Source organism: Lepisosteus oculatus, chromosome 15 (genome assembly GCF_040954835.1).
Source record: "Lepisosteus oculatus isolate fLepOcu1 chromosome 15, fLepOcu1.hap2, whole genome shotgun sequence".
Lineage (NCBI taxonomy): Eukaryota > Metazoa > Chordata > Actinopteri > Semionotiformes > Lepisosteidae > Lepisosteus > Lepisosteus oculatus.
Genome location: NC_090710.1, coordinates 32,079,720 through 32,098,789, shown reverse-complemented (window position 1 = coordinate 32,098,789; position 19,070 = coordinate 32,079,720). Strand labels below are relative to the sequence as shown.

Genomic DNA, 19,070 nt, shown 5'->3' with positions numbered 1-19,070 from the left:
TAGACGACTCGGCAGCTCTGGGAAGAACTCTAACTCAGAGGCAGGTCCACACACGTGGCCATTTCCGTTACCAAGGGTCTGTCTTTAAAAACACAGCCAGACTGGCTCACATCATGTGTACCCATCTCATTTTTTTTGTTCTTCTGATTTTTAGCCGAGGTCTGTTTGTTGGAAAGATACTATGTTATTATATTGTCAAAATAACTTCATTATTTACAATTTACAGTACAGTCTTTTTTACATTAACCAGCTGATATATTGAGAGGATTTGTACAGAAGATCTGGCTTAAAACCACAAAATCTCTTGCTATAATTGAGCAACTGAGCAGAATGTTTTCGCTGTGATAACATAACTAGGAAACATTATAAATGGTGAAACCCAACGTGGTTATTTGATTATATAATGTATGTGATATAAAAATATTTTGTCTTGTAATTCTGGAGCCTTCCAAGTAATTTGGTGTCAACAGCATAATCGAGAGTTTTCTAAGCAAGTTCTCACTGCCTGGGACATACCGAGATTGAGTGTTAATGAGTCACTTACTCCAAATGCGGGTGTATGTTTGAAATAAAAAAATAAATGCTTAAGAGTGTGTGTGTTTTTACAGGACCTCCAACTGTTTCGCTTTCTTGTGTTGAAACTTCTGTGTCCACATTGCGACAGATCACATGAGGGGAGAAAGAGTAAATTCAGGAATTATACCTCACATCGCCATTCAAAGTGGAAAATGAGTACTGAATGCGGAGATTTCACACTAGAACTGTTCTGTAAAATATGGATAGTTTAACATCCCCTCCAGTCTCTGTCTCTGTTTTTAATTAGTGGAAAAGTGAGCACATGTCCCCCTGTACTGCTGGGGACCATAGGGTCAAACAAAAAGACATTTTGAAAGCAGTGCAAAAATAGTGACAGTAAATTTAATATACCGGCCACCCCCCCTCTGTATGTCTGCCTCAAGGGAATCCCAATTTGGGACTTAGACCTCAGCCCTACCTAAAATAAACCTAAGCCAGATCTGCTAAATTCGAACAACGTGGCAGAGGAACTGAAGCAAAACAGTTTTTGCTGGTCAGCTTATACTGCTGCTGTCTTGCATTTCCCCTGTTTTATTACTTAATGCAAAGTTAGAGGTTGGAGGAAAATGTATATCTAAGTTTTTGGTTTCAAGAACAAAAGTACATTTCATGGCGGAGATGTCTTGTCAAAGGTAACACCGTTTTCTGTGTTGCTTCGTGGTTAAAATATGGGAGTTCAATAAAAAATACACCATAAAAAACATTGAAACAGGTTAGCCTCACCAATATCTAAAATAAGAAAAAAAAAGAACCGAGCTTTAATAGCCAGAAAAAAACAGTTTTAAAATTCATCATCCTTGCTTTTTAGGTTAGTAAATTGTTTTTAATTCACCATAACAGGCAAAAATGTAGATATTTTTAAAAATGAATATATATTTTCAATGTCTCCAAGCAACTATTTTTGTGATCTCCTGGATAAATTGACATAAAGCTTTACATTACTATAAATGTGAAATGTGTGTTATGCTTCTTCTGGGATTTTCATATCACAAGGGTATTGAGGGTCTCCACTGCACAACCATTTAACATACTTTCTAGAGGGCCACTACTGACACCAGACAGAATGGCACAGCAGCTCCACAAGAGAATGTGTACTGGAGGTGGAGTTTGCAGCTGATACAAGTTTTTCAATTAGTCAGCTGTGATGTGGAGGTACAGTCCAGAATCACAATGCAGCTAGAAATAGCACCTTCCTTGTGACATCACTCATCATACAAACTGGACAGCCTTTGAGAATAACTACTGCAACACAAAGTTTTTCTACTGGGATGCTACTTTATCCACTTAAAATAAAAACCTATGGATTCGATTTAAGTATTAGTAGTAGTAGCATGTTCTAAATTATTTACATACTCAAAGCAATAAAGTTAAGAATATTTCCCATTTTTGCTGATAATCAGACGTCGTGCCTTGAGTATGGGTCAGCCTACAGGACACACCGCAGATTGTGGTTCGCAGGATAACTAGAACGGCTGACAAATGGCTCACTGGAACCTTTCTGCTGACCACAGATGCTTGCTCAAAGCCAATTTGGAGCATTTCTTTACCACAGCGACATTCGTCTTGCGCAGGCTGATTTTCAGTAGACAAAAATAGGGAGTCTGTCGCCTTGCTGTGCCACATGTGCCAAATCAATGCATATCTGATAAAGAGGCTAGCAGTTGTGTTTGAGTGGGCATGCACCATGGACAAGACCCCAAAGTAATCGGCATGGTTCTAAGGAAAATCAAAACGGAGGTCATTTCTCTTGACAACAGTAAAAGAAGAGTAAAGGTTCAGTCCTGCGTAGGGTGCTGCAGTTCTTCCCTTGAGCAAACTATTTAAAAGTAAAATACTTTGCTAATCTCCAGGTTACCGCCGAAAATAAGAATTCATTCTGTCTTGAACTTGTAAAATGGAGGCTTATTAATAGAGCTGGGCTGTGCTGTTTCTGTAAAGAGCTGTCAAGAGAGGTGCCACATTAATCAAAAGTTGTTTTTGCTGTTGTTTCTATCTCTGTATCTGACACAATAAACAGCTGCTGTGATACTATTCACAAGCCAGGACCCACTTCTGACTGACTGCTGAAGCCGGAGATGGATATTTAGAACACCTTTGCTATCCAAAAGGGATGTTTCAGAGTTTATTTTTATTTGTTAGTATTTCTTGTCAACCTGGGAAGAAGTTTGGTTTGCCACCAAACTCCAAAATAAAAACTGAGAACAACAACAAAAAATGAATACAAAACAAACAATAACATGATAAAACATACAAATATCTTTCTCGATGATCTACTTGAAGCAGCATTTTCAAATGCACCGTATATCACATTTTGGGTAATATAGTACTATTAATAAATAATGATCTCACAGCAACAACAAGAGCAGCCTGTAAGGAACACAGCAGCAGCTCATGAAACCAGAATCTGTGTCAGCCTTTGCAATCAGCATGGTGCTCAGATCTCTGCACTCATCAGAGCTGGGTCTTTACAGCACATCAACAGTGCCACGAAGAAGCTCGGAAATGCAACAGCAATTACTTACCACAAATGGCTAAATAGTGGCAGCAAATTTATTTTTTTAAACATGAGTTTAATCTCTTCAATTCCCCATCTTCTAAACAAACAATTCAATTATCTGAAGGATGACAGACCACACTGTTAAATCCTACAACGCCTGCCAAATACTTTTTACTTAAATCATGTAGAAGCAGATCTCAGACCATGCTTTTTTATAAAAACCAAAAAGCGGAATTTCAGTAGTCCGAAAACACAAAATCTTGCTTTCCTAGTCTGATACAGTGGACAATAATTATTATCAAACACCTTACACACCGAGAATCAGTCTCTCAATGTGTTAACCATTAGCGACTCTGATTGCTGTTTTTTTTTTTCCACTAGGAACCTGAAATTGCACTCCTAGATCAGAGCAACTAGAGAATGCTGTTTTGATCTGTCTTGGCCCAGAACCCAGGGAAAAAAACATCTCAGTCAGCACTGAGGTGCACAGAGTTTTTCAGAGGAAGCTGTTTAAAGCTTTTTCTAGTACTTCCCCTGATTCTACAGGGAGAGATTGCTCAATATGTCATTTACATAAAAGTCACAACCAGATAATTTATAATAGAGCAAAAACAGTGAACATAATGATTAGTAGCAGACGAGGAAGCATGTGGTCAGAAGCTCTGGGCTGGGCTTGGTCGGTACTGGGATGTAAACCTCTAAGAAATATCAGGTCGCTGCTGTATGTGGCTTTAGTGGACCAGTAGGTGGCACTATTCCCTTTGAACCTTCTATTCATCCATCTGTGTTGGAACGGCTTCATCCAATTCAGGGTCACAGGCGAACTAGAGCCTATCTCAGCAAGCAACAGGAGCAAGGCAGGCCATCGCAGGGCAGACACACACACACACACACACACACACACACACACACACACACACACACACACACACACACACACACACACACACACACACACACACACACATACCAGTGCCAGTTTTCCCAGAAGCCAATAAACTTACCAGCATGTGGGAGGAAACTGGAGCACCCAGAGAAAACCCGCGCTAATACAGGGAGATCAGATAAACTCCATGAAGCAGCCCAGGAACTGAACCCAGGGCGATGCTGAATTTCCTCAGTCAGTGCCTCGGTGATGTGTCTGGAGACACACTGCAGTAGGAAATACTATCCTTTGCATGACATGATAAACCAAGGGCCCCACAGCGTGGCCATCAGAGATCCCATGGCACTGCTCATGCTAACAGAAGTGTTAAACCTCATGTCCTCACTCAATCAAGAAATCGGACTCTCCTCAAAGCCATTTCTCCCTTCTCCACAGACTCTGCTGTGTAGCTCCTTCTGTATGCGAAGCATCACGGGTTCCTTTGCGATAATTGTGAGTTCTTGATGTTGTTATTATTAAAGATCAACGGCAATCCGTTCAAGTTTTCAAATCTGACCGCAGTCCTTTTTTTCGAAAACACAGGACCAAAACATTCACGGTTTAGAAAGAAATAGCCAAGAAGAGAATTAAAGTAAAATGATATCGATAAAACAAGTTTTCAAACCCACCCCTCTGTTTCTTGTCAGTAAAACCCTTCTGACGAAGATCTAATTTCTTAAAGGCAATGAATTACAGTTTCTCTTTATAAATATGGAGTGTTATTTAGTGGGGACACTCAATACATTTCTTTCCATCTTTCACGCCAATTTATATAAACTGCACAGGGGGGTAGGGAACTAATGCAAGCAACACTGATACCCAACGCATTCAATAAAAGCAGGGAATATTCAATAACAACATTAGGAATGTAAAGGATATACAGTATGTGTCAAATTGATTGGAGCACACATTTAGTTTCCTGGCAGACAGGCAGTCTGTTGTTATGGTGGACCTAATAGCATATCCTTACTTAACCCTTCAGAGCCACTTCATACCAATGCACAGTACAGCACAGAACTCGTAAGTAGACAGGTTCAGAGAGACGGGCAGACAAACCATTATTAAACTCGTTAAAGCTTCCGTGTTCGTGTTTGCAGTTCAGTGGAGCTCGGCAAGCCCTCGTCTGAGAGAAGCCGGGCCTAGCGCTCCCGCGGGCCGGGCCCTGCGATGTCTGAGCGTGCACGTCCTGAACAAGAGCCGGTGCGCGCTCACTCACGTGTCCCTGGTCGTCCAGCTCGTTGTTGGTGAGCTTCAGCTTGTCGAAGCTCACCACCTGCCTCATCCAGGTGTCACCGGAGGCCAGGGAGTCGGGGTGAATGTAGACACGCGGGGGGACTGGGGAGTCCGCGTTCCCCGCCACCATCCACTTGGAGCTGTGATACACGTACCTGGAGCCCAGAAAGACGAACACGGCCGTTAACAGAGGAACCGCAGGGAAGCCCCTCTTGTCTGTGCTCACATCCTTGCTGCTGCTTCACCCCTGGAGAGAGCAGCTCCCCACATGCTGTACCACCGAGTACCTGTGTGTGGGACTGTGGGACATTGGGACAGTAGGACAGTAGGACTGGGGGACTGGGGGACAGTGGGACTGTGAGACATTGGGACAGTAGGACTGGGGGACAGGGGGACAGGGGGACAGTGGGACAGTAGGACTAGGGGACTGGGGGACAGTGGGACAGTAGGACTGGGGAATTGGGGGACTGGGGGACCGGGGGATAGTGGGACAGTGGGACAGTGTGGGACAGGGGGACTGGGGACAGTGGGACAGTGGGACTGAGGAACTGGGGGACTTGGGGACAATGAGACTGAGGGACTGCGGGACAGTGGGACAGTGGGACTGGAGGACTGGAGGACTGCGGGACAGTAGGACAGTGGGACTGGAGGACTGCAGGACAGTGGGACAGTGGGATGTGCACAAAGCAGGGTCCACACCGGGCCAGCGTCCCCAGCCTCTGTCATGGGCACTGGAGGAACCTCAGTTTTCACAAGCAGGACTCAAAGGTCCGTTTTATTTTTACCAGTCTGCAGTGCTTGGCAACAGTGGTCACGAAGTATGTACTGTGAGTGTTAAAGAGCTGCATTGATAAACGACCTTTTTCGAGTGAGGGAAGGATTCGGGTATTACCTTTTCTACTTCCACAGCAAGACTAATAACTTTTTTGTTTGATTTTTTTTTTCTAACACAACACCTGGCCGACATAAAGGTTTGAGTTCACGGCAGTGCTAAAATATTTCTTTAGTAAAAGTTTTTAAGTTTTTGTTTCTTAAAATAACGATATTTTGTCACTCTCAGGAATGATCATACTGGAAACAAATCACGTCACATGGATTCATTTAAAAATTATTCAAAACCTGAGTTGCAGAAATGTAAACCCTGCACAAGTATTCAAGAATATAACACATAAGAAAGAAACTGGGATGACAGCTTACATACAGAGTAAGATTACTCATGTATGCTTTACTGGCATTCCTGCAGACCTTGAAAAACCAGTGTGTGTAATTTTTTTAGCATTTGGGAACTGTTAAAAATTGTATTCTTAATTCACTTCCACCATAGCTTTTGCAAAAATAGGATTTTATTCACTTTCCGAATTCTGAAAATGCATATAACGATCAGTACGTTCTGCCCCTCCCAAAACAAAGCATTCCTCCAGCAAATTGCAAGAATGAGATATTGCTGCTAGCAGAGGAGCAGCTGTTTGACTTTAGTTCTGGCCATGCTAGCAGTTGAAAAAGCTTAGCTTCGCCCCTCTGCCAAAATTGACACTAAATGGTCAAATTGACAAAACTCTCATTTCACCTTTTGTTATTGCTTACAAGTATTAAACGCTCCCCTGCGGAGAATTCAAGGCATTTCTATAATTTCCTGTGTGAAGTTCTGTTTAGGGTTATGGGCTGAGTAGCAGGGAAAGTGTTAAAGGAGAGACCTAAGCTGAAACAGAACTGGAAATTTGATTAGTCTCTTTCATCTTTCATAAATCTGCCATCTGGCACAAGCACAATCAATAAAGATCCGGGCTTGTGTGACACAATCCTGGACAGATGGCCCCCCACCTCCTCCCGCTCTTGGTCCACACACATGCATCTCCGCCCAAGCAGCGTGTCGGCAGGTCCCCCCGTCTCGCAGCGCTGCCAGTCCCTGCTGTGTGAGCTCGTTCGTGTGTGCAGCAGGCACATGCCAGGCTCGTGGGAGAGCACCCAGGAGCACGTGCAGAAGCGCCCGAGTCCGCGCGGTGCTCTCTGAGCTCCTGGCGGCAGTGTCAGTGGACAAGGGGTGCGAATGTGCATGTCTGTTTCTTGGAGTCTTGAAACAGACGCATCTCTGCTTCAAAATAAACTACAGGAAAGGTACTGGGCAGGAATCACAGTTCTACGAGAGGTTCTCACATGATTAAATTACATCATATGCTTGCACTGTGCATCTGCTAACTACGAACTGGCTCCATCACTCTGCTCTCCTCCCCACTGAGAGCTGGAGTGAGGGGAGAGGACTGGAGCATCATCCAGGTGGGGCTGCACACTGGTGGTGGTAGTGGGATTCCTCATTACCTGTAAAGTGCTTTGAGTGGAGAGTCCAGAAAAGCGCTATATACGTGTAAAGAATTATTATTACTAACGTACTGTAGCTGAATAGCAATTGTGTGAATACACAGTCGCTTTTAAAAGGCATTAAAGTGCTGTAGTATTGCCGCTACTAAGTTCAACTAAGTTTTATAATCAGTAAACAGTGAAATGGGCTTCTGGCAGAAAAGCACATCTTTTTCACACGTACCAGGAGTCTGGGTTAAGAGACTTAAGGGGAGCAGGAGAACATCAGAGAGGTTATAAACAAGAGGAAGCCGTGCAGCCTGTTTCGCTTGTTTGGGTTCTAGTAATTAATTGATCTGAGGATCTCGTCCAGCTGTTTCTTGAAAAGAAGCCGGAGTTTTGGCTCCAAGAACTGGGCTGGGTGCTTGTTGCAGATCCCCAAGATTGGAATGAAAGCAGTCATTATTATGACTGTGCTGATTGCTGAAATACTTAAATGACTACTAGATCGGCAGCGAATGTGCTTGAGCGAAAGGGAAAGAACAGGATTACCTATATCTTTTGTTGTCCACGGGTACTATGTCCATAGCAATGTAGTACTGCTGATGTGGATCCAAGCCCAGGATTTTTACTCTCATGGCAGGAAACATTCTCCTAGAAATATATTTGGGAAAAAAGGGTAATGAAACACAGGGCTGGAAGAAATCTGATTTCAGCTCATCCCCGGACGACCAGCTTCAGTATTAGGGCTGCTTTAACAGAACATGCTTTCACTCTGCGTTTAACTGCTGCCTCTCCTGCGGCCCGGACATGGGCCCTAAGAACAGGCCTGTGGGCCAACAGAAATCCTGTAGACCCTCCTCTCCATTTCCGATACTGTTCCTGCAGGAAGCCTTACTGACACGCGACATTCTCACACGTGGAGAGGTAGAGCTAACCGGTGCTCTTCAGCTCAGCTCATTCACCCGCATGCCTCCTCCTGCACACCCACCAGCAGCCCACGAGCTCTGCAGAGTGTCACTTGCTCAACATCAAACAGGCAGTCATCTGCATTTTCCCTCCATACCAGCAGACAGCGGAAGTGGGAGGCAAGATTGCATGTGAGAGTTTCTCCTTTTTATCCGCCGTCTCTCAGCGCCGAGGTGCTCCAGTAGAGTACACAAGAAGTGCAAGGATGCAAACAAGGCAGGAGGTTTAATTTGCCTGTGTATTTACACATCAGTGCTGCTTTGCAAATGTCAACGACCAGCACTGTAATGAGCGTTACAGGAGTATAGGAAACTGGCCGGAATGGGACACAGTCAGGGGACTGCAGTGCCTTACTGCACAGACTGAGCAGACTCACAGCACTGAGGCAGACACTACTATGGCTACAGGAGGCATGTTCATGACTAATGTATTGACCCAGGCACTGATCAATTCGGAGAACTGTTTCTACACATTGACTCGCTTTCATTTCTGCTCTCATTAACCCCAGCAAGTAACAGTTTCTGACTTTAAAATGACAGAGCTCCTCTATAAAACACATCATCTTGAATGACATTGTTTGGACCCAAGTGATCACCATTTATATGATTAGAGCACCCGCTTAAAGGAAACCCAGTCATTCTGGGCTTCAGTACAAAAGATTTTAACCATTTTGGAAGTGATTCTGCTTCTTTTCAAAACTGACGTCAGCACGATGATGTTCTTAATTATTTTAACATGTTTTCACAATGCACTGCACAGTCCAAACACAGTCCATGTGCATTTGAAAGCAAATCTAAAGAGCGATTGCACGCTAACAGGAACAGGGAAATGTACTATATAGTTTACTGCCTATATACACACCTCTGGCATTGTAGGATAGATCAACTTTCAATAAACCTCAATAAAATGAAATGTGTTCCAAAAAAAATGAAAATCAACAATTAAATGTACTTCAGCATAATACTTGATTCAAACATATTTTAACTTAATTCTATTTTATTTTTGCTTCTACAAAATCTAGATTTTCCCCCTAGAGAAACACAATAAACTGGTGCCCTCATAATGAAAGAAAAAGTTATTTTTGTTAAACTTTCGCTTACTTTGAAATGTGTATGGTTATTAAAAACAGAGCCATGAAATCAATGCCCCACGATTCTAAAAAGGCTTTTTAAAACACGAAAGTTAATTCTTGTTCAAGGATGCCCGCTAAGGTGGTATGAATTTAAAATGTCATTCATCACACAAGGTTTATGCGAATTTAGCCAATTAAGGAAAAACAGTTCGAGTATCTATTGTTTGCACTGCAGATAATAAATAATACTAGACATAGTAAACAATAGTAAAACTACAGTTTATTTAAACAATAGTTTTCAGATTCTATTTTTTTTCTTCATTTTAGCACTGTACAATAACAAATTACAGTGATTTGCAACTATACTGTAAGTATCTGGTAACTTAATTCAATTGCTATATTAGCCATAATGTAAAATACGTTTCCATTATATAAATGAACAATATTAGAAATATTAGTAAAATGTCTAGAAATGCAACTTCAGACATAGTGATAATAGCAGGGAAGACATTATTAAATATATTATTCATAATATATATAAATATGTCAATTAAAAGCATTGTTAACAATAGTTAACAATTGTGTGTTTTAAAATATGCGAGAATACGTTTCACGAAATTTAGCGACACGCCGTTATTAATGCGAACAAATTAAGAATGTAATATTCTATTTATACGGGACATTTCGAATTATCTGCTGAAAACCGATAAGGTACAGTACAGCGAAGGAGCATCCAATATCAAAGCGTTATGAAAGAAAAGGTTCTATATTATATATATATAAATCAAACTCACGTTGTCCAAGTTTTAGGTGTTAGTGGTCAAATAAATATTTTAAATTAACCTTATTTTGGAAGAACAAGGAGCAGATTATTCTGAAAATCCTTCCTTACCGATTCTCTAATTACCCATTAACGAATTGTGCACTCCTTGAATTATCACGAATGATACATTTGTCGACCATATGTATTTACTTAAAACTACTCCATTATGTTGATTAAAATAGGCATTTCTTGTTTATTTTTATTGTAAATAGATTAACAATTAATTTTCTCGAGCGCGCGGATTCACACTACACACCTCTTCCATTACTTATTTCAATATTTGTATTACTAATTAATAATATGCCTAAGATTTATTGAAGATTGATGGCTACACACGGAAAACACGTTGTGCTGGGTTTATGGTACGCGGCTATGACAACAATTCGGTTTAAAAGTCTTCTACATTGCCCACATTTCAGCCTTTAAAAGTAGGAGCAAATCTACAAAAATGAATTTGATTCTAGAGTATAAGAAAAGTTACATACAAGAAGATGCCATCAAACCGACCTCGATCTTTTTCGTTAAGACGGAAAAACCCAGCTTCTTCAACTCAATTTCTATTTGAATCAAAATAGTTTTCCGGATAACCATCCTCTTGTTCAAAGTCCGTTTTTCCTGGCGACGGTTACGGTTGTTCAAAACGCTGAGCGCGTCAATATCACGGGAACATAAAAAACTGGATTTTATATTTTATATTTATATTTAAATGTGTAAATGTATAAGCAAAGTAAGATGTTTCACACCTCATCAAGAATTTAGGCCTGCTACTTACTATTTTCCTTTTTACTCTGATAACTTTAAGAAAATGGAATGACAATTAACGATCTGTTACAAAATTTGCTATTATCTAACTTAGACTTCCGATATGAAGCAGCGCCCCAGAGCTCTGGAATGTTGTCCCCAAGGAAATCGCGAGAGTCGCCTTCCCGATCCCTTTCAAATCCAGACTCTAAAAATTCCTCTTCAGAGGCTTCGACCGAACTATGTCTGTCTGCTCCTCTGCACTTCTCCCGGTCTCAAAGTCCTCGGTCTTAATAGTGCTGCTATCTTCCATTTTTTCTTACTCTTGGAAAATATAAAACATTATAGAACGTACATAAAACATTATTATTATTATTATTATTATTATTATTATTATTATTATTATTATTATTATTATTATTATGTCTGCGTTTCTTACGCAGACCTACGGTTCCTAGTAGTCCATCATGATGTTTAAATAAATTCTTTATTAATAAGTCTTTAGCTTCCTGATCGTCTGTGGATGTGTAGTAGGTATACTGTACTTCCTTGTTGCAAACGAATAAAACGATATTAAGTCATTTAATAATATCAAGTTATATCTGAATGATATTTTCTTTAATTATTTTTACTCCTGGGCTTTTGTCTTTGATCACACGGAGAGAAAATATTCCATCAGAAGTCGTCATGACCTCGGCACAGAAATGAATTTCTTATTTTGCAAATAAAAAAAAGCGATCCATCGTAATGCGTCAGCAGTGCTCTAAAATAATGTTTTTGTTGTTTCTAAAATGTTCTATCTCTGAGGCAGTGCGCGATATTCTGCATGTTTAGAATTAACAGCCAGTTGTAAGTCCCTTGAGCAAATGAGGAAGTAAGAGTTCTGGCGTTTGATGGTTTTTAATTAAAATCCTTGGAGCTCTTTGAGGACAGTTCCTTCAGAGACATCCGTACAGAAACCCGTATGGCCCCTTTTAGACTCTGCGGGCGGCCCGGCGGCGGTTGTTGCGGTGGTCCGCATCCTCGGCTGTTGTCTGTGTGGAGTTTGTATGTTCTTCTCCTGTTGGCGTGCGAGGGCTCCGGGGGCTCCCGCTGCCCAAAGCCATGCTGGTGGAGTTACTGACCTGTGTGAAAACTGCCCCTGGCGTGAGTGTGTGTCTGTGTGTCTGCCCTGCGATGGACTGGCGTCTCGCCCAGGGTGTACCCTGCCTTGCGCCCGTTAACTTGCCGGGAGAAACTTCGGCTCTGGATAAAGCGGCTGGAAAATAAATTGATTATTTTCCGATCTATGTCGCAGAAGTAACTACAGTAGGAAAACGATCACTTCAACTATATAGGAACAAGTAAAGGTCTATTCCTGCTGAAAAGCAAAGCGAGGCTGTGGAGCCTTCTTCGGGTATATTTATATGTTGTTCAAATATTTATTTCAACATAATATATGTACAAATTTATATTTTGATTCGACTACACATGACGCCCGGGATGTCCCTAATTTGTTTAATCTGCATCCCAGTCGGATACTCGCTGACAATTTCGAATTTACATGTTGTTGTTTGGAATAAATATTACGTTACCATAACTGTCTGGGGTCATTTTAATTTGTAATAAAAAACGAAAACAAAAACTTTATTAAAAACGTTTAAATACATTATTATTATTATTATTATTATTATTATTATTATTATTATTATTATTATTATTATTATTATTATTATTATTATTATGTAAAGGTCTGTCCCGAACAGCTGTCGGAAGAACTGAGCCAGTTTTAAGACAACGTTAAAAATAGCAGAATCAGTGTTGGTGACTTCATGCCGAAAATTAAAAAGAAAAAAAAACACACCGTGTTTCTGCCGTGGAGCAATGGGTGAACTAAACGAAATTAAAACATTTTGCTTCTGCAGGGCGCTTTCTTTTTGAAGTATCCCAAAGCGCTTTACATATTGTGGGGGCCCCTTCTTTCACTGATACACACAGAAAACGTTTTTAGGAGAAAATAAGGCAGGCAGTTCATTTAAAACAGTATCACGGGGGCAGGAGATCGCCTGGTAGTTGTTATAGTACTGTTCACGACTTGGCGATGGAAAACCAGCGTTACCTGCCAGCTTTAGTGATGATCATCTCCGTGCCGATGTCGTGAAACCTCTTCCAGAGGTCGGCGCACTGCAGCTCCACCTGGATCTCGTCCATGGAGGAGGGCGGGGAGGCGTCGGCGGGCGTGCGGCACAGGTCGGAGCGCGACTCGAAGGAGCAGGACGTGCGCTCCGCCAGTCCCTCGCTGTCCGAGCCGGGGCTGGCCTCCGCCTCTGGGGGACACAGACAGGCTGAGATCGCGGGCGGCCGAACAGAACTCCTCCCGAGCCGCGGAGCAGACCGGGCGCGTCTGCACTGCTTGTGCGCGGAGCCGACCGCTACGGCGTCTTTATCTTTAGGAAAATATTACCTACGGATAAAGCGTATTTTCAGCGCACCGCACAGAAAAGCAGACTTCATGGAACATTTTAGATTTGTTTACACGTGTTGTCACCACAGCTATGCAACCGAGCTCTACTAGGTCTCAATTTCCCTTGACCACGCTAGAGCTTTGTAAATATTTATGAGGTAACAGAATAGATTTTATGGCCCATTAACGGTATTGTAAGTTTGCTTTATAAAATAATACACTAACATCGTTGTATTGCGCTACACAACACACAAAACTGATTTTCAGTGTTTAAAATCACTCTATAAATGAGAACTTTTAAAACACGAAGCACCTTAGCCCAGTGTTATAAGACATAAAGCTGATCAACATTTAAAAAGTTATATACAAATAACCACAACAAATGGGTATCAGAACCGATAGGAGTTATTGCCTTTTCATGCTTTCAGTCCAGTTTAAATTGACGCCTCACTGTTTTCTGTAGGCAACAATATAAACATTATAAAAAAGAATACATGTACAAAGCTGAAAAGGGAGGTTTTATAATACAAATATTTCTGTTCCCTAATTACAGTCCGTCTAGAGCTCTAGACCAATTTAGATAACTGCTGTAAGACATGTATTGCTAATTGTAGACAAACACTAAAGTAATGTTTTATGTGATATTTGTGTGTTGAGAGGAAGTACATTCAGATTTCTTACACATGTAAAAACAAAAGAGCAAGGAAATCCTAACTTCATGTTCAAAAACAACATCAGCTACAACAACGATAACAATAATAGCTTTAAACAATTACTGATGTGTTCAAAGTTGGTTTTAAAGCTGTGCAAAAGAACAACAGTGTATTTGCGCATGTTCGATGGACGATATATAAAATGATTGTTTTTTTACCATTATGGTTTAGGGATGGTCAATAACAGCCCCTAAAGGCTAAAAATGAGAACAAAATTGCACATTCCAACCAGTGAAGGTTTGCATCTGTCAACAGGAACCAGTGAATTCTAGATTATAGACAATTATGATCTTTGATTGGCAGTGAAAGAAGATTCACAACCATGACCCGTGACTCCCAACAACAAACAATGATTGTATAATCTGGAACCACAACATACGCATCAGACTGGGTCATATTAAGGAAACGTAGTTTGGTGACTAGAGGAGTTGAATTATTGCAGTACATTTACCACACAACAGGACGGCCCCTACAAGAGCCTTAATTACAGGTGTAATTCCACTTCTGAGTCAAGGGCTGCTGAAATTAGAACTAGCCTTCTATGAAAATCAATTGTTTTACTTTTGCCTTACAAAATATTTTCATTACATTGTGTGTATGTGTTTAATATGTGAGAAAAATACATGAGAAAATTAAAAAAAACAGCATTAAAATATTGTTAACCATACAGACTACATAATGTTAGACTAAATTGCTCCATTTTGGATTATTCACCTCACGTAATTGTGAGTTTGCATTCATTGAATACGGAATATAGAAAACCTAAAATACTGTACACAAGAAAAAGAAAAAAGTACTTTTACTTTTTATTTAAAATGAGTAACTGCCCATTAAGGAATCATTGCCTTGTAGCAACATTTTAGTAACTAATAAAAATTAAATGCAAAATAGTTGAGTAGAATAGTACTCTTGTCTGGCTTGCACAGTAGACGTACACATTTAGACCCGAATAATTTACAGATCACACAAACAGCAGAGCAAGTGGTTACTTAGAGTGGACTACAACCACAGGACAATAGATCTTGAGAAATTTCCAAACAGCACATAGACATTCTGGGGTAATGTTAAACAGGAGTTCCTCGAGGGAATCTGATCAAAGAGTGAGCAGACCTCGCGTAAGAGACAGGACCTACAGGTTGTAGGGAGAAAACAAGTATCACCTGAATTCAACCTCACGTACTGTACATGCAGGTCAGACCTCCAGAGAACCAGCTTTCATCTCTCGGTCTGACCTGTGTCAACAGCTCCCCTCCCACAACAGCACCCTCATTGTACACGGAGAAGCATTCAAACACAACAAATGAGCACTGGAACTAAATGCATCTCTCATCCTCTCAGTGAGTAGTCCTTAAGAAAGTAATGAAGCCGATAATGACATATTTTTCTAACATCTGGCATTCTTTGTCAAAATGTCTGCAACCAGCAAATTGTATTCACTGTACACTAGCCAAAGACTTAGCTCTTTTAAAAGACTGTGATTTTACGAAAGCCTGGTTATCAGGATATATACTGTAATGACTTGTCATCTGCAGAAGTCTTGCAATAAACAGTATTCCATGATAATGTATTTTCAGAAAAGTATACTTTAGACAACAACAGTGTATTTGCACCCATCCTTAAACTTCATTCTATACACCTCTATTTTGTGTATATACTGTATGTGTACACATCATTTCATCTTAAAAATATCGAATATGAATGCTTTATTTTTAGGTAATTGTTCAAATTTATCTTGCAAGTCTCATGAATATTATGTTTCACGGATTTAAATTGTGCATTCACCGCAAGCATAATAACTCTAATGTATAAACCAGGGAAATTACTACTGTTGTAGTTTACCTGCGTTAGTAGAAAACAGATACTTCACCTCGGTGAAACACACTCTGGAAATGTGTCTTTCTTCACATTTGCCAGAGATCCTGTGTGTGTCTATTCTGAACGGGCCTGCTTTTAAGTATCGAGGTGATTACTGGCTTGGCAAGAGGGAGAGGGACCTCAGAGGGCCATACAGCTTCTCCTGTGCAGGGAAACAGTGGAGAGAGCTGTTGGAGCTGTTACAGGAGAGTGTGAGTCTTTAATAGAGGCTGACACAGAGCAGGGAATCAGAGAAACAGTCCAGACTGGAACAACTGCCTTCACTGGAAATACAGTCCACATTTTCAACAAGCAGCACCTATCTGTTAAAGATATACTGAGCTAGTCATGTTAAAGCCCAGGACACAGTGTGACATATGCACAGCAAACCCTCGGTTAACAGAACTACTGGCGGGAAGGGGTGTCTGTTAAAACACAAAATACATTTTTTACACACACTATTAGAGGAGAAAAAACATAAATACATACTTTAAATATGCTTGGTGGATTTTTTAGACTTATTTTTTAACAATTGCAATCAACACAGCCAATGAAAATTGTTGCTTCTAATCTGAACTGTCCAATCAGAAATACACAAGCTCTTTATTTCACGTGTGGAAAATACACTGCATAGAATTTCTTGAAAGCACATGAAACACCCATTGCAAGCAATTGACCTACCCCTGGGTCACCAGCACTGCTCCTGAATTTCTAACCTAACCTGTGTGGTGGTTGTTTTGATCTTGTTTTATTATGTGTGCCTGTTATTGCAGGGAAAGTCAATTATTTCTGATTTTTACAGACAAAATTCCCTTTTAGCAGATTTTGTCCCTTCAATCTGAAGTTTATAAATATGAGGGTTTATAAATATACCATATATCATACAGTTCTTTAGAATTTAATAAAATGACACTTGCATAATAATAAACATAAAAAGGAGTAGAAGAGAAATAGAAAGGAAAGTAGTAGAAGGATATTCTTCTCTGACAGACACATTAATAGGATATGTGAATTACTAACTATGGCATTACGACAAAGTGCCTAATTTAGACATTTGTGTTAAGACAAATAATAATGCTCTCAAGAATGGGACATCAACCAATACGTCCTCTTCTTCTGTTTGAAATACTTGTTAGTTCTGTTGATAACAGTGGGATTGACTATCCCTGTTTCTGTTCATGAATAGAGTAATACACCAAAGCATTCAGACAGATACGCCTTACAAGCCAAAGGAGAAAAGTGACAATTAGGACTGGGACATCCCTGCTGCAGTCTGCTTCCACAGATGAGGTCCCAGGAACACCTTAAGAACATGAGACAAGTTACAGAAGAGAGGGAGCCACACAGCCCATCTAGCTCGTTTTAGTTAATTAGTTAATTGATTCAAGGTTCTCATTCTGCCACTTCTTAAAAGAAGCCAGTGTATCAGTTTCACACACGTGGCACAGCCCCCAGGTATTCAGGTATTCCCTGTCTCCCCAGCAAGTACGAACCAGGCCCGAGCATCTTCCGAGAGCAGGCGCGTCTGTCAGTTTTCAAAATGGGATGGGTAACCTTAGAGGTATGAGAAAAGTACCAGACTGGAAAGAAACAAAACAAAATTATCTCATATGAAAAGAGTTACAGCTGGTAGGTTAGTTTCTACTAAAGCTCGGTTTTAGATTTATTTTTGCAAAATGACCTATGGTAAAGGCTCCAGCTCTCTGGACTCCTGTGTAGGTAGCTGGTAAATGCTGAGGGCTTCACAGAACACAGGTGCAGTCCCCACAGGCCTGCGCTGGAACAGACACTAGCTGTGTAATGTTATCTATGGAACTACACTGTTATATTATATACAGAAAGAAGTCTACGCAGCCTTGCAGCAATCCAAACTTCGATTAACATTTGTAACTACGCGTGTGTCAGGGACAGGAAAGTTTGAGCAGGCCTCAGTACACCTAAATTAACTGCAGAAATGGTATTACTAATACAATTATATGGTCTGTAAACTAAAAAATTACTTGTAGGCTTGACAAATTCACCCATCGCAGAAGACTCACATGATCTTGGCCATGATCTGAAATTTTTGTTTTCAAGAGGAGAAGATTAGTGCCAATTTATGACTATGTCTCCAAAAGAACACACAAGTTAGAGAATCTTTTTCCATTCATTGGTATTAATGCTCATACTGGAACATAAATTAATATGGATAATAATATTTAGATCCTACAGCAATATTTAAATCACAGCCAGCCTTCCATCAATGTAATATTATGATAACATCTGATGTATGATGAAAAGTCCTTCTGACAACAGTTATATAAAAAACACCATGTACTGTGGTTCCTGGCTCGATACATTTATATGCTGCACAGCAGAGATCCCGGGAAAACATGATGTACTGGGGCACCATGGGAACAAAAGGAGAGCGAGGATCTCTTGTCAATCATCATGGCCCACTCTCCATAAAACCTGTCATATGTGTTGCATTTAGCTATTGAAGCGGAAAATCTGTACCACCGTCTCGACGCAATGCTTTCAAGATACGCAGTACCTTCTCTACGTGATTTCTCTAAAACAGGGGTCTCCAACCCTGGTCATGGAGACAGAATTCCAATCCAATGCATTTCATAGGTCGGTCTAGATTTCCTGTTTCGAGCGACGGGGAACACTTGCAAGCTATTAATCAATTAAACAAGTTATTTTTTCCATTAGGGTAACTATGCTGTTTGAGAGCTGAAGGGTATTTAGATTTCTTGCCAGGTGAACTCCAGTTACTTAATTGAACAAATTACCTGCTCCATCAAACAAAATTAAAACGTTGTAAGTATTTAGAAATTGGTGAGTAAGTGGTTATATATAAAAGCTGTTGGATTGAGACTCGACAGGTCCACAGGCAAAAACAATCACCAAGTATTGTACAAAATCCATATGATACATGTGTGTATAC

General features: G+C 40.5%; 1 protein-coding gene across 1 annotated transcript in view; it reads right to left on the bottom strand.

The window, feature by feature from the left end:
* Positions 1-19,070, bottom strand: part of tbx15 (T-box transcription factor 15) — a 36,574-nt gene that overhangs the window by 10,698 nt on the left and 6,806 nt on the right. The window contains exons 2-4 of the mRNA XM_006639213.3: positions 13,230-13,437; positions 8,079-8,180; positions 5,215-5,386 (exon numbers count right to left, since the gene is read on the bottom strand). Coding sequence (XP_006639276.2) covers positions 5,215-5,386; positions 8,079-8,180; positions 13,230-13,437 — 482 coding nt within the window. The remainder of the gene's footprint in view (positions 1-5,214; positions 5,387-8,078; positions 8,181-13,229; positions 13,438-19,070) is intronic.